The following is a 16707-nucleotide window of genomic DNA, read 5'->3' on the forward strand; positions in this document are numbered from 1 at the left end:
GGTGGTTGAAGATATCCCTCTAGTGGTGTGGGGGCTGTGCTTTGGCAAAGTGGGTGGGGTTATATCCTTCCTGTTTGGCCCTGTCCGGGGTGTCCTCGGATGGGGCCACAGTGTCTCCTGACCCCTCCTGTCTCAGCCTCCAGTATTTATGCTGCAGTAGTTTATGTGTCGGGGGGCTAGGGTCAGTTTGTTATATCTGGAGTACTTCTCCTGTCCTATTCGGTGTCCTGTGTGAATCTAAGTGTGCGTTCTCTAATTCTCTCCTTCTCTCTTTCTTTCTCTCTCTCGGAGGACCTGAGCCCTAGGACCATGCCCCAGGACTACCTGACATGATGACTCCTTGCTGTCCCCAGTCCACCTGGCCATGCTGCTGCTCCAGTTTCAACTGGCCTGGGCCCTAGAACCATGTCCCAGGACTACCTGACATGATGACTCCTTGCTGTCCCCAGTCCACCTGGCCATGCTGCTGCTCCAGTTTCAACTGTTCTGCCTTACTATTATTCAACCATGCTGGTCATTTATGAACATTTGAACATCTTGGCCACGTTCTGTTATGATCTCCACCCGGCACAGCCAGAAGAGGACTGGCCACCCCACATATGCTCTCTCTAATTCTCTCTTTCTTTCTCTCTCTCGGAGGACCTGAGCCCTAGGACCGTGCCCCAGGACTACCTGACATGATGACTCCTTGCTGTCCCCAGTCCACCTGACTGTGCTGCTGCTCCAGTTTCAACTGTTCTGCCTTATTATTATTCGACCATGCTGGTCATTTATGAACATTTGAACATCTTGGTCATGTTCTGTTATAATCTCTACCCGGCACAGCCAGAAGAGGACTGGCCACCCCACATAGCCTGGTTCCTCTCTAGGTTTCTTCCTAGGTTTTGGCCTTTCTAGGGAGTTTTTCCTAGCCACCGTGCTTTTACACCTGCATTGTTTGCTGTTTGGGGTTTTAGGCTGGGTTTCTGTACAGCACTTTGAGATATCAGCTGATGTACGAAGGGCTATATAAATACATTTGATTTGATTTGATTTGAGGGGAGGGAACCCAGCGCGCCAAATAGAAATGTGTATAAAAACAAACAATACCTCACAATGATGGGGGTGCAAAGAACTGAACTAAATAGTGTGTGTCAATGGCCTACAGGTGATCAGAATTCAGGTGATTGGGATCTGGAGAGTGATCTGCATTCAGGGAATCCATGTGTTTGAGAGTGTGAGCTGGAAAGTGAGCTGCAATTCAGGGGATCTACGTGTTTGAGAGTTGGAAGCAGACGTTACACACATCTTGATTGCCACACGCATAGACCCATGTTTTGAAGTTGGTTCAACAATACTTTCCTGTGGATATTTTGTCTCAAATTTCGACCAACTGAAGGACCAACCCCACGGACAATCGGCAGAGTAAGTTAAAATATAATTTTTTTCAACATTCGTGACAGACAAGGGACGTTTTTTATTTATTTTTCTATGTAAATGTGCTAGGTGTTGCCTACACGATTGAAGGCATCTCCACACTTTGACTATGCTGTGATTAAACACTCCAGCAGAAGTAGAACTGAGAACATCTTGAGTAGCCTACACCACTCCTGCTTGTCCACAGTTTATACAGTTACCTATTCACTACAAGCAAACTTAAACCCCAATCCTTTAATAAATGTTGCTTGTTCTTTTATATCTACTTCACTGTTTGCCTATAAATGGGCATAGAACCTGGGGTTAGTAATAATAAATGTCACAATATTGAATCAGTTACACAATAGTAGTCTATTGTAGGCTAAGCAATATTTATTCTACAATAGCTTCTACGAATCCGGGTGTAGACTGGTCCACTCGTCTCTCTCTAACTTTTAGATTAAAAAAAAATCCAAACTGTCCTTTTATAGGTCAGAATGTTGAATAAACTTCTTTTGAACTTTACCTGTTGTCCACTGATTTCGTCCTTATCCTGGTGGAAATTTGTGAAAAATATTCACAGGGAAGTTTTATTAAACCGACTTGAAAACGCGTGTCTCTAGGTGTGGCTATCACGATTTGTTTGCTCATCACCTAAGGCACGTGCACAAGATTGAACAAAAATATAAATGCAACAAATTAAAAGATTTTACGGAGTTACAGTTCATAGAAGGAAATCAGTCAATTGAAATAAATTCATTAGGCCCTAATCTGTTGATTTCACATTACTGGGAAGGGGCGTAGCCATGGGTGGGCCTGGGAGGACATAGGCCCACCCACTTGGGAGCCAGGTCCACTGACTGGGAAGCCAGGCCCAGCCAATCAGAATGAGTTTTTCCTCACAAAATGACTTTATTACAGACAGAAATAATCCTCAGCACCCCTCCCCCTCATTAGACGATCCTGCAGGTGAAGAAGCGGTCCTGGGCTGGCGTGTTTACACGTGGTCTTCTAGTGTAAGGCCGATTGGCTGTACTGACAAATTCTTTAAAACGAAATTGGAGTAGGCTTATGGTAGAGAAACTAACATTAAATTATTTGGCAACAGCTCTGTTGGACATTCCTGCAGACAGCATGCCAAATGCACACTCCCTCAACTTGAGACATCTGTGGCATTGCGTTGTGTGACATAACTGCACATTTTAGAGTGGCCTTTAATAGTCCCTAGAACAAGGTGCACCTGTGTAATGATCATGCTGTTTAATCAGCTCCTTGATATGCCACATCTGTTAGGTGGATGGATTATCTTGGTAAAGGAGAAATGTTCACTGACAGGGATGTAAACAAATTTGGGCACAAGATTTGAGAGAAATAAGCTTTTTGTGCATATGGAACATTTCTGGAATCTTTTATTTCAGCTCTTGAAAAATGGGAGCAACACATGTTGCGTTTATATTTTTGTTCAGTATACATGCACGCGATGCATGCATACTAACCAAATTCTTGTAGGAGTTTACATGGTTTTGCGCATTTGCCAGGTGATTTACTGAGGCACTAAAAAGTTGGATAACTAATATTTCCTGTGTATATTTTGTCACTGCTTTGTCTTTATTCAACATTCTGGCTTGTAAGCAATCTTTCCAAGTCTTTGCAGTGCTTTATTTCAGACTGTTTATCAGAAAGCTGGTATCACTGTCTGATTTACATTACATTACCAAAAGTATGTAGACACCTGCTCGTTGAACATCTCATTCCAAAATCGTGGGCAATAATATGGAGTTGGAAGCACAGAATCATCTAGAATGTCATTGAATGCTGCAGTGTTAAGATTTCCCTTTACTGGAACTAAGGGGCCTAGCCCGTACCATGAAAAACAACCCCAGACCATTATTCCTCCTCAACCAAACTATACAAGTGACACTATGTATTCAGACAGGTAGCATTCTCCTGGCATCCACCAAACCCAGATTTGTCAGTCGGACTGCCAGATAGTGAAGTGTGATTCATCACTAGAGAAAGCGTTTCCAATGCTCCAATGGCGCCAAGCTTTACATTACTCTAGCTGGCGCTTGGCATTGCACGTGGTGATCTTAGGCTGCTGTTTGCAGCTGCTCAGCCATGGAAACGCATTTCAGGAAGCTCCTGAAGAACAGTTCTCGTTTGGAACTCGCAGTTTGGAACTCGGTAGTGAGTGTTGCAACCAAGGACAGACCATTTTTAGGCACTCGGCGGTCCCGTTCTGTGAGCTTGTGTTGCCTACCACTTCACGGACCGTTGTTGCTTCATGACTTTCCACTTCACAATAACAGCACTTACAGTTGACCAGGACGAACTGACTTGTTGGAAAGGTGGCATCCTATGACGGTTCCCCATTGAAAGTCACTGAGGTCTTCAATAAGACCATTCTACTGCCAATGTTTTTGTTTATGGAGATTACATGGCTGTGTGCTCAATTCTATACACCTGTCAGAAATAGCTGAATCCACTCATTTGAAGGGATGTCCACATACATTTGTGTATGTGTGTATATATATGTATATGTGATTTATTAGCCTAATTCTACAATAGCTTCTCAGAGCTTGGTGTAATTTTCAGAATATCCAGCAGATATATCAAAACAAGTCGCTCTGGATAAGAGCGTCTGCTAAATGACTTAAATGTAAATGTAAATTTACACCAAAAAATATTGTTAATTATATTTTACCTATGTATGTAATTACTAGATGTTCGAACCAAAATATTGGACCCTGGTCTATGTATGTTGCACCATCGCCTCATGCAAATTCATAGAAGTCAGTTGGGAACTTCTCCCCACCCATTCTATTCCATTCAACTGGGGTACAGTATGGTGCTCCTTGAGGCTTTATGGGTGTAGACCGAAATTAGAGTTCCCCACTGAATCAATAAAAGGTTGCAATTCATACTCCATATTAATGGCTGGGAGATCGGAGAACATTAAACATTTAACACCCAAGTTTGGAAGATCTTTTAAACAGCGACTAAAGTAATCTTGAAGATGAAGAATTAGTCTCCATTCCTACAGGGGGAACAATGAAGATCAATCATTCAGGGAGATTTCATATGTATTGCCCCTCCAGGCTTTCTGTTCTGCTCCCATGAACCCCTGCTCAGTTGTGTAAAGTACTTAAGTAAAAATACTTTAACGTACTAAGTAGTGTTTGGTGTATCTGAACATTACTATTGATTTTTTCACAACTTTTACTTTTACTTCACTTCATTCCTAAAGAAAATAATGTACCTTTTACTCTATACATTTATCCTGACACCAAAAAGAACTCATCACATTTAGAATGCTTAGCAGGATGGGAAAATGCTTCATTTGTATATGACGGCTGAGTGTTGAAGTGTGCCCCTGGCTATCTGTAAAAGAAAATGGTGCTGTTTGCTTAATATAAGCAATTTGAAATTATTTTTTACTTTTGATCAAATTGTGCCGTTTGGTTAATGTAAGCAATTTGAAAGGATTTGACTTTTTACCCTTTTTTCGTGATATCCAATTGGTAGTTACAGTCTTCACTGCAACTCCCCGACTCTGGAGAAGCGAAGTCCGAGAGCTTCTTGACACACTGTTCGCTTAACCCAAAAGCCAGCAGCACCAATGTGTCGTAGTCAGCTTGCAGGCGCCCGGCCCGCCACAAGGAGTCACTAGAGTACGATGGGACAAGGAAATTCCAGCCAGCCAAACCCTCCCCTAACCTGGACGACGCTGGGCCAATTGTGGCGGCCTTATGGGTCTCCCGGTCACAGCCAGCTGTTACACAGCCTGGGATCGAACTCGGATCTGTAGTGACGCCTCAAGCACTGCGATGCAGTGCTTTAGACCGCTGCGCCATTCAGGAGGCCCTTTCTTTTCATACTTCAATATATTTAAAACAAAATACTTTTAGACCTTTACTGAAGTAGTATTTTACTGGGTGACTTTTACTTGAGTAACTTTCTATTAAAGTATCTTAACTTTTACTCAAGTATGACAATTGTGTACTTTTTCCACACTTTGCTGATGATCCTGTATTCACGTCAACTCAGTGTCCTGGAGCATGCTTCCATAGGCTCCCCGCAGCACTGGGAGGAAGAGGAAGAAGCAATCAGTGGAGTAGAGAGACACTTCATCTACTGAGGCCATAAAGACCATTAAGACCAAGGTAGGTGAAATTGGAAACAAACTCCATCTATAAATATTAAAATGTACTGTGTGTGTGCTTGTGTGTGGTTTAAAAAAAAAAGTAAACTGCCGTGAAAATGCCAAGCACATACCAACACAAAACGCTTAACACTGGCTTAACCATAGGATTCTGAGAGTAATTTTCAGCAAAATCTCTTAATACGTGGCCTAAATATAAAATCGGAGATAATGGAATATGATGCATTGTAATATGCATACATAGCATTCATAGACACCATGTTACCAGATCACGCCCCAATCAGAGAGCGGGTGGTGGAAGGAAGGAAGTTTGGACTGTTGTTATCCTGAAAGCTGGTTATGGTTGTTGGCCAACACCAGAAAGGAAAACCCTGCAGACTGTGTACTCATCCCTCATTTGTTGGAATAGATCACGCTCCATAATAGTGGTGCCAATAAAGCCATCTGTCCTCAGGCTATAAATGGGTACAAGAGGAAAGGGCTGCATGGTTTATGTGTGATATGTACAGAAACATGCTGATTAGGGATGTGCCGATTAACGGATGAATCTTAATCAGGCATGTCAGTTTATAGATCAGATGCACTGCATAATGTGTTATTTCACTTTTGAGAGTATTTTGCTTGAATATGGGGTTAAACATTATATTTTTAAAAATCTGTATATATACACTCATATGCTCTACAATTAAGGAATCCCCTTCTCTTCCATCCTCATAACAAATGTACCTCAGAACCAGTCAGATCAGAAATACTGACAACACGATGGTTTCCCAATCATGGCTCGTGAGCATAATGATGAGTTTGGATAAGAATGTGGTTGAGAGTGTTCCAGATTTGGCCACCAGATGGGGGCAGAAGGCAGTGAATACCACACAGTTTGGCTCTTCTTTTGGCTCTCCTACAGCTATAATGGGTTTTTACATACTTTTCCATTGATATATTGTAAAAAATGTGCATGTCTCTTATCCTCATACTCAAACCTTTAGCTGTAATTAGCATGATGGTGCAAACCATCATGCTTAGAAACCAGGTCTCCTAACAAAAATCAATAATGAATGTGAATTTATACACACTTGAACCTAAAATCTTAAGGGTCCAATGCAGCCATTTTTATCAAATAATTTCTGGGTAAAATTAAATACCTTACTGTGATTGTTTTCCAATAAAATTATCAAAATAAACAAATTGCTTAAAGGCGAATACACATTTCTCAAGCAAGAATGTTACAAGGACTGTCTGGAAGTGGTCTGAGTGGGGAGGGGAAAACTGAAAATTAGAGCGGTTTGGAACGGTCTTTCTTATTGGTCTATTGACTAATTTACCACCTGTTGATGTCACCAGGCAGGGAAAAACTCCATCCAACCAAAATAGGCAGGTACTTTTTAATTTGTAAGAGCTGTTTGAAAAGATGATTTACATTCTCTAACACATTTGTTTTGACTGCACTGGGCCTTTAACTATGCTTTCAGTGTAAGCATAATCATTTTAATATTCCAACCTGGTATCTGGGTTTGATTGAATAGCCTATGGTCCAGTCAGAGGGCCTCTATCTAAATGTTTTTATAAACAATGGAATTCAGAGACATTTCTCCAAACCACAGCTCTTTTTATTTTAATACAACTGGTGATGGAAAATGCTGAGAAGCAAGAGTGCAATGTTCTTAAATAAAATGAGAGAATTATGCTCATTTGCATAATCTGAAAGTCCTTCTGTGTAATCAGTGGCCGCATCATCAGCATTATTCTGTAATGGATGAATATTGAACTCAGGGATTTGAGCTCTGCAGAAATGAGGATCTCAAATTACATCTAGACTGATTGTTTTTCTTCTATTTATTGGATGTAAACTAAATGTGTTTACCAGGATGAGTAGTCAAATCACTGTACTGTATATATTGTACAATACACTGCACTTTAGCAATAAAATGTTGTGCTTTTGTGATAGCTACTGCACCAGTCAAAAGTTTGGACACCTACTCATTCAAGGGTTTTTATTTACTTTGACTATTTTCTAATAATAGTGAAGACAAACTATGAAATACCACATATGGAATAATATAGTAACCAAAAAAGTGTTAAACAAATCAAAATATATTTGAGATTCTTCAAAGTAGCCACCCTTTGCCTTGATGACATCTTTGCATACCTTTGGCATTCTCTCGACCAGCTTCATGAGGTAGTTACCTGGAATGCATTTCAATTAACAGGTGTGCCTTGTTAAGTTAGTTTGTGGAATTTCTTTCCTTCTTAATGCGTATGAGCCAATCAGTTGTGTTGTGACAAGGTAGGGGTGGTATACAGAAGATAGCCCTATGTGGTAAAAGACCAAGTCCATATTATGGCAAGAACAGCTCAAATAAGCAAAGAGAAACAACAGTCTATCATTACATTAAGATATGAAGGTCAGTCAATATGGAACATTTCAAGTACTTTGAAAGTTTCTTCAAGTGCAGTCGCAAAAACCATCAAGCACTATGATGAAACTGGCTCTTATGAGGATCGCCACAGGAAAGGACGACCCAGAGTTACCTCTGCTGCAGAGGATAAGTTCATTAGAGTTTACCAACCTCAGAAATTGCAGCCCATAAAAATGCTTCACAGAGTTCAAGTAACAGACACATCTCGACATCAACTGTTCAGAGGAGACTGCGTGAATCAGGCCTTCATGGTCAAACTTCTGCAAAGAAACCACTACTAAAGAACACCAATAATAAGAAGAGACTTGCTTGGGCCAAGAAAAACGAGCAATGGACATTAGACCGGTGGAAATCTGTCCTTTGGTCTGATGAGTCCAAATTGGACATTTTAGGTTCCAACCGCCGTGTCTTTGTGACACGCAGAGTAGGTGAACGGATGATCTCCGCATGTGTGGTTCCCACCGTGATGCATGGAGGAGGAGGTGTGATGGTGTGGGGGTGCTTTGTTGGTGACACTGTCTGTTAGAATTCGAGGCACACTTAACAGGCATGGCTACCACAGCATTCTGCAGCGATTATGCCATCCCATCTGGTTTGCATTTATTCCCACTATCATTTGTTTTTCAACAGGACAATGACCCAACACACCTCCGGGCTATGTAAGGGCTATTTGACCAAGAAGGAGCGTGATGGAATGCTGCATCAGATGACCCGGCATCCACAATCACCCGACCTCAACCCAATTGAGATGGTTTGGGATGAGTTGGACCGCAGACTGAAGGAAAAGCAGCCAACAGGTGCTCAGCATATGTGGGAACTCCTTCAAGACTGTTGGAGAAGCATTCCTCATGAAGCTGGTTGAGAGATTGCCAAGAGTGTGCTAAGCTGTCATCAAGGCAAAGGGTGGCTACTTTGAAGACTAAAATATATTTTATGATTCTTTGGAAGGCAAGAAGGTTTTAAAAAAATTATCATACACTTCTGCAAATGAACCTTTTAGAATCATTTTTTTGTGTAGGATAGCCTAGAGTGTAGGATAGCCTACCAATATATATATTAGAGGGGCATATGCACATTCTATAGATATAGGTACCATTTACTACAAATCAGCCCTTTTTTAATAGCTCTTTCTATTCTGTTTCTAAAGCAAGAATGTACTTCTCTTGGGGATAGAAGTGAAAAAGTTGCCTTGATCATCTGAATGCTCAGTTTTACATTGTGCCATTGAAATTCACTCTTGAGGCAATGCAACATTTATAAAACACCCGGCTCAAATTTGTATTCTTAAGAGTGGCAAGCCAAGATGAAATACCAATGTTTCAGTACACATTATTCACTATTAATGTACAGTACATTCGGAAAGTATTCAGACCCCTTCCCTTTTTCCACATTTTGTTATATTACAGCCTTATTCTAAAATGGATTAAATAAAATAAAAAATACTGCATAATGACAAAGCAAAAACAGGTTTTTAGAAATGTTTTCAAATAAAAATCTGAAATACTTTATTTACCTAACTATTCAGACCCTTTGCTATAAGATTCGAAATTGAGCTCATGTGCATCCTGTTTCCATTGATCATCCTTGAGATGTTTCTACAACTTGATTGGAGTCACCTGTGGTAAATTCAATTGATTGAACATGATTTGGAAAGGCACACATCTGTATATATAAGGTCCCACTGTTGACAGTGCATGTCAGAGCAAAAACTAAACCATGAGGTCGAAGGAATTGTCTGTAGAGCTCCAAGACAGAATTGTGTCAAGGCACAGATCTGGGGAAGGGTACCAAAAAATGTCTGCAGCATTGAAGGTCCCCAAGAACACAGTGGCCTCCATCAGTCTTAAATGGAACCACCAAACTCTTCTTAGAGCTGGCCGCTGAGCAATCGGGGGAGAAGGGCCTTGGTCAAGGAGGTGACCAAGAACCTGATGGTCACTCTGATTGAGCTCCGGAGTTCCTCTGTGGAGATGCGAGAACCTTCCAGAAGGACAACCATCTCTGCAGCACTCCACCAATCAGGCCTTTATGGTAGAGTGGCCAGACGGAAGCCACTCCTCAGTAAAAGCCACATGACAGCCCGCTTGGAGTTTCCCAAAAGGCACCTAAAGGACTCTGACAATGAGAAACAATGAGAAACAATGTTCTCTGGTCTGATGAAACCAAGATTGAACACTTTGGCCTGAATGCCAAGCTTCACGTCTGGAGGAAACCTGGCACCATCCCTATGGTGAAGCATGGTGGTGGCAGCATCATGTTCAGGACCTCAGACTGGGTCAAAGGTTCACCTTCCAACAGGACAATGACCCTAAGCGCACAGCCAAGACAACACAGGAGTGGCTTCGGGACAAGTCTCTGAATCCCCTTGAGTGGCCCAGCCAGAGCCCGGTCTTGAACCTGATTGAACATCTCTGGAGAGACCTTAAAATAGCTGTGAAGCAACGCTCCCCATCCAACCTGACAGAGCTTGAGAGGATCTGCAGAGAAGAATGGGAGAAACTCCCCAAATACAGGTGTGCCAGGCTTGTAGCATCATACCCAAATGTTTTTCAACAAAGTACTGAGTAAAAGGTCTGAATATTTATGTAAATATTTCAGTTGTTTTTTTGCAAATTTTTCAGAAAACCTGTTTTTGCTTTGTCATTATGGGGTATTGTCATTATGGGGCTCCAGAGTGGTGCAGCAGTCTAAGGCACTACATCTCAGTACAAGAGGTGTCACTGCAGTCTCTGGTTCAGGCTGAATCCAGGCTGCATCACATCCGGCTGTGATTGAGAGTCAAATAAGGCAGTGCACATTTGGCCCAGCGTAGACCGGTTTTGGCTGGGGTAGGCTGTCATTGTAAATAAGAATAAAGCTCTTAAGTGACTTACCTAGTTTAAAATTATTATTATTATTATTATTTAAATCTGTAGATTTATGAAGGTGAAAAAATGATTCAATACATTTTAGAATAAGGCTTTCATGTAACAAAATGTAGAAAAAGTCAAGGGGTCTGAATCCTTTCGTATGTACTGCATGCAGACTATTTCATTCCTGTATTGTACATCTACCAGAGGGGTAGACGCATTATTTCATTACATAACATTTTATGAATCTCATCTAATGAAACTATGTTGAAACTGGGACTGCGATGACGGCAATGTAGCAACATTCTCTATACCATTGTGTTGTGACTAGTAATTTCAGCGTTACTAATGCCAAGTATATCCCAGAAGGATGAGCCTATGTACTTTATTTGCAGAAAAGGTTTTTCATCAGAGCTCATTCTACAAAACAACATGCAATGTGATGCTGAATACAAATTTCTCTGTTTTCCCACAAGGGGTTATTTTAGTGTTTGTCTGGAATCTCCTCTAGTCACATTAGTCTGAATGATTTTGTATCCAGACTCTCACACCACACCACTGCAGAATGGCTGTTGTACAGCCAGACCAGTAGATGGCTTCTTCTCTTCACTTGGAGTACCTTTTAACTAAGGATAACTAATGCCTCACCATCCTACCATGGTGATGGCTTATCTTTGGTTATGTTGAGAAATGCATTACATTTATGTTGCTTGTTTGAGAAGTGATATTTACATTTGATTGATGCATTCAGAAGTTATGTCTTCTACATAATATTCATGTCTATCTGAAGATCGGCCATGATGTATTTTAAAAGGCTACTTTTCAACCTAATTGGCTGAATGGTGCTCTGTCGGCTTTTTAACTCAAACACTGCACACATTTCCTTATAGAAGGAATCGAATCCGAGGATAAGAATCAGAGGAAGGGGTCCCCCTCAGAGAATAGTCTGAATTCAATGTATGAAAGCAGAAATTGGCTAAATGTCACATTCGGTTGTACATTGTATAGGTCAAAATAGTGTTGATTGTTTGGTATAAAGATGAAAAGATTTCCCTGAACATGATGACACGATGAAGGATGTTGAAGAGACACATAGATAATAGCTCCCCCCTCAATGTTGCTTTTTAGGTAAACCATAAGAGAGGACACACACCAGAGCGACTGACCGTGTGTCTCCTATTGGGGAGGGGGTAAAAGGGAATGCGTCAATAAAGTAACCTACATAAAACGTATCTGAGTAATCATTTTCTCTTATCATCCAAATTATTTGGTTGCATAACTGTCAGATAGGCTAGGTCATTAAAATGATGAGCACTGCTTTATTCTTCCTCCACATAATCATCCAATCGAATTACTCCCTCCCCCACCTCAAGTACATTTACGTGATATGTGACGTTACAAAATGCGGAGGAGGGCGCTGGGCAGGGACCACTTGGACCAAAGAGGAATCAACGCGATTTAATTTCAACACAGAAACAACACATTTAGTCGGTAGTGGACCCGGGCGCCTTGCCGAAGCCGAGCCCATTGTATGCTTTTGACAGAGCAGCCAAAGAAAACCGTTCGATTAATTAAACCGTTAAAAGGGACCGAATAGCCCAGAAAAGGAGTGTCTAGTGGTAGGCATTGCGGTTTGTGATCTCCGGAAAGGGCAGGACACGGCCAAAGCGAAAGCGCCCAGTAGCCTATAGTTTATAACGGAAAATGAACCACATTCAAGTTTTGATAGTATGAATAAGAACCGCGTTTTGTTGCAATTGGTGACCAACTATTGATGCGTCTGTGCAATCTCGTTTTCAGACAACTTGCTAGTTCCCGCGGAATTATTTTGATCACATCGTTTTAAACTCCTAGAATAGGGGTCTATTCATTTGTTTTCCTATTGTAAAGACTTACTTGTTCAAACCAAGATGAATTTCCAATCGGGGTCGGTGTCCGGTATCGCGCAGCAGTCTCAACCAGCCATGCCCACCCCAGGCACGGTCCCAGCGCCCGTTCCTGTACCAGTACCCCAGTCCATCCCGTCCCAGTTCGGATCAGGATCATCCGGAGGCTCCGGGCAGGGTCAGTTCGGTTCGGGGACAGTATCAGGACAGGCTTCCCAGGCCGGCCAACAAGGCAACCAGCAGTTTGTTTTGTCCAACTCGGCAGCCATCCGGGCTGAGATCCATCGGTTCGAATCGGTCCACCCGAACATTTACTCAATCTACGACCTGATCGAACGCATCGATGACATGGCCCTGCAGAACCAGATCCGAGAACATGTGATCTCTATTGAAGGTGAGTAGGAGGGATAAAAAGCTAGTGTGGTTCTCAGCAATTGTCACAAGTAGGCAACTTGCAATGTAACCCCCAAGTCGGTCATCTCCTCTGATGGGCAATGGCAACATGGTCTCCATGGAGGTAGTCTTCAGCTCATTGTTTGGTGACAACAATCTCACTTTCTGTGAGGCTCAGCGCAGGAACGTCCTAGGATGAGTTTAGGAAATAACATTGCAAATGCAATCATTCATCATGCAAGGGCTAGCCTACAGTAATATATGATACAGGCAGATAAATGAATATTCCATATGCCTGAATGTTCTGATGTCATGCGAGGTGAATAGAAAACCCTTTTGCTCAGTGCTCCTGTGTTGAACCACCATTTCTTTGTGCGTTTCTTATTTTATTACTTCTTCTATTGGCACATCATAGAATATGCCCTACTAGTAGTGCTTATGGCACAGTAGGCCTTCACAGGGAAATATACTTCACAGCTGAGTAACAACAAAAACATGCATAGATATGCATTGATTTGCTGTACATTGCAATCTGAGTTCAGTAGCCTACAGATTTGCATAAAGACGCCTCACTGCAGCACACATTATTTCTCTCAAATACCAAGCAGTATCCCATATAACCTAACAGTAAGAACACCTATTTCTTAAAAGATTGCCACTCAAACTGTACTCTGCATCACCTGTGACATAGTGGTTTAGATTCTGTACATCACACTTTAAGCTCTGGCGAGACACCTAGATCTAATGCACGTTTCCACCACCACTCTATCCATTTCCAAAGGTTTAAATTCGGCTCATTGACTTAAATCCTCATTTGGATTTAGAGATGAATTCTCACACTCATGTTTAAGGATTTAAGATAAAGAGCTGGTCTTAGTGGTGGGAAAGTCTTGTGCTAACATCAAGTGTTTACCCATGTATTTTGTTACTTGCATAGGAGACTGAAAGGAAAAGTAGTCAGAGTTCAAAGCAGAGGGGGTGGTAGTACCTGTAACATGAGCCATTATCTAGTGAAATGACCCACACAGGTCGTTGTCATAAGAGGAACTGTGAACAAACCTAAGATGTAGGTCTATTGTGTGACCATGTGAAAGCCAGGGGTTCACTTCCACCAACAGTGAATTCTCATGTCTCAGACAGTGTAACGGTACGTTTAAAAAAAATCTAACTAGGCAAGTCAGTTAAGAACAAATTGTTATTTACAATGACCACCAAACCCGGACGACGCTGGGCCAATTGTGTGGGACTCTCTTTTTGATTTTATTATATATATTTTTTTATTTTACCCCCTTTTTCTCCCCAATTTTTGTGGTATCCAATTGTTAGTAATTACTATCTTGTCTCATCGCTACAACTCCCGTACGGGCTCGGGAGAGACGAAGGTCGCATACTGTATATTGAGTATACAAAACATTAAGAACAGCTGCTCTTTCCATGAGACTGACCAGGTGAAAGCTGTGATCCCTTATTGATGTCACTTGTTAAAGCCACTTTAAGAGACTGGTTAAAGAATAATTTTTAAGCCTCAAGACACTTGAGACATGGATTGTGTAGGTGTGCCATTCAGAGGGTGATTGGGCAAGACAAAAAATGTGTCTTTGAATGGGGCATGGTGGTAGGTGATCGACACCGGTTTGTGTCAAGCACTGCAACGCTGTTGAGTTTTTCACACTCAACAGTATCCTATGTGTATCAAGAATGCTCCACCAGCCAAAGGACATCCAGCCAAGTTGACACAACTGTGGGAAGCGTTGGCGTCAACACGGGCCAGCATCCCTGTGGAACGCGTTGGACACCGTGTGTGTGTAACTCAATATTAGGAAGGTGTTCCTTTGTACACCCAGTGTATTTGCAGTTGTATGGGTTTGATGACTATTGAGTGGAGGTGCAGTTAACATAATTAAATATTAGATTCAGTACTCGGTGTGTTCTCACCAACTGGAACCATGTTTCCATCAGATTTAACCTCCAAGTTACTTCACTATGCCGTCTTTAAATGGCAGACAATGACCTCACTTTTTCTCAAGGCGTGTTTTAAGAGATTCTGAGAAACTTCTTCTTAGTAGCAGCTCTACTCAGGCGTGAGCCATTAGCGCTGAATGAGATATGTTCCCTTGGTGTGGGTACGTGATGAGGTCTATGACCTGTGCCTCGTACCATCATAACATTCACCGTGGTTGACACAGCAGTGTTGTTTCAGCGACTGGGGTTGATCCTGTAGTACTTGTTATGGATGTGTTAAGATAAGTCTCCTTTTAGGCTTTGAGGAATTAGCACCGACTTGTTCTGATGCAAATGATTACATCATTTTGTCAATGAATGCGAGGCTTTATGCAATGGCTGAATATGGAAACACTAGAGCCTTTTATGTTGCCCTCTTAAAAAATGCAGAATATTTGTTTTAATGAGGATGAGCAGTTTTCTGGTTCACTGCCAGATCCGAGTGTGTGTGACACAAATTAGGAAAAAACATTTCCCCTTTTAAAATCCGATCATTTTAGATTGTTCAATTGCACAAAAAAATAATTTGTCTGAAATGAAAGACAGTTATTTTTCTTCCCCAGGCAATGCAAGTTATGTATTTGTTTTAGTGTACCTTATGACCAAGTCCAAAGCCCCAAACAATGAACATCTATTTGTATTTTTCTCAGCAAGCTCCCCATTTTTAGATGCATTCATATTTGACATACCATGTGTTTTAGCTCTCTTATTAATGTCCCCGTTGCAGAAAGCCGGAAGAGCTGCAACAGGAGACATTAGTGTAGTCGACTAGACTTCACCTGTACTGTAGGACTGCACGTTCCCCTTCGATCTTGCATCATTGCAGTCTCTGTTGCTAAGAAACCAATGGATCTCATGCCTTCAGTTGAAAATACTAGAGAGAGAATAACAATTCTATGCCAACAGAAAAATGCAGCCTCTATCGAACATATCTTCTTCTGTGTGAATCGTTAGGGGTTTTACCCGTTGGAAAACACCAACAATTCTTGGAGACAGATCATCGGGAGTAGTGATAATACTAGGTGAGGTTTCTCTTCTCACCACTCCCTTCACAGTAATATTTGATATGCCAGGCAACAGTTGGTCTCAGCGAGCAAATTTACTGCAATCAGAAGAACCGAGACAAAGGAGCAGCAGGAGCTTGTTTATTTGTTGTGGGTGATCAATGTTTTATTGATTTTATTTTATTTTAGAAAATACAGAATAACCAATGCTTTTGGCTGTCATATAAACAATATAGTGCAGAAGACATGGTTTATAATGACCCTTTGTATAATATAATTGTTTTAACCTGTTTGTTTACAGCTCACTGTCTGAATATTGAACATTTTCTGGTGTAGAGGAACATGACGAGCTATGAATGTGACTTTGAGAACCGGGGTATGCACAGTACCAAGCGTGTCAAGGTGAAGAACAAAATGTGCCTTCTTATTGGAAGTATCTGTGAAAGATTCCATGCTAGGGTCTACCCTGACCACTTATGTAAGAGAAGTTACATAGATTTAGATGGAACACTTAACATTAACCTCTCCAACCTGTGTGTGTCTCTTGGAGGGGTTAGGATCAAAGCAGAAGATGAATTTGGGTCTGTTTCTGGTTGTCAA

At 41.5% G+C, this 16707-nt stretch overlaps 1 protein-coding gene across 1 annotated transcript in view; it reads left to right on the plus strand.

The window, feature by feature from the left end:
* Nucleotides 1-12241: 12241 nt before the first annotated feature.
* The window catches only part of agap3 (ArfGAP with GTPase domain, ankyrin repeat and PH domain 3), a 320528-nt gene continuing 316062 nt past the window's right edge, over nucleotides 12242-16707 (plus strand). Inside the window, exon 1 of the mRNA XM_029642909.2 lies at nucleotides 12242-13103. Coding sequence (XP_029498769.1) covers nucleotides 12734-13103 — 370 coding nt within the window. The 5' untranslated portion in view covers nucleotides 12242-12733. The remainder of the gene's footprint in view (nucleotides 13104-16707) is intronic.

The sequence above is a fragment of the Oncorhynchus nerka genome, linkage group LG9b (genome assembly GCF_034236695.1).
Source record: "Oncorhynchus nerka isolate Pitt River linkage group LG9b, Oner_Uvic_2.0, whole genome shotgun sequence".
NCBI classification, from domain to species: domain Eukaryota; kingdom Metazoa; phylum Chordata; class Actinopteri; order Salmoniformes; family Salmonidae; genus Oncorhynchus; species Oncorhynchus nerka.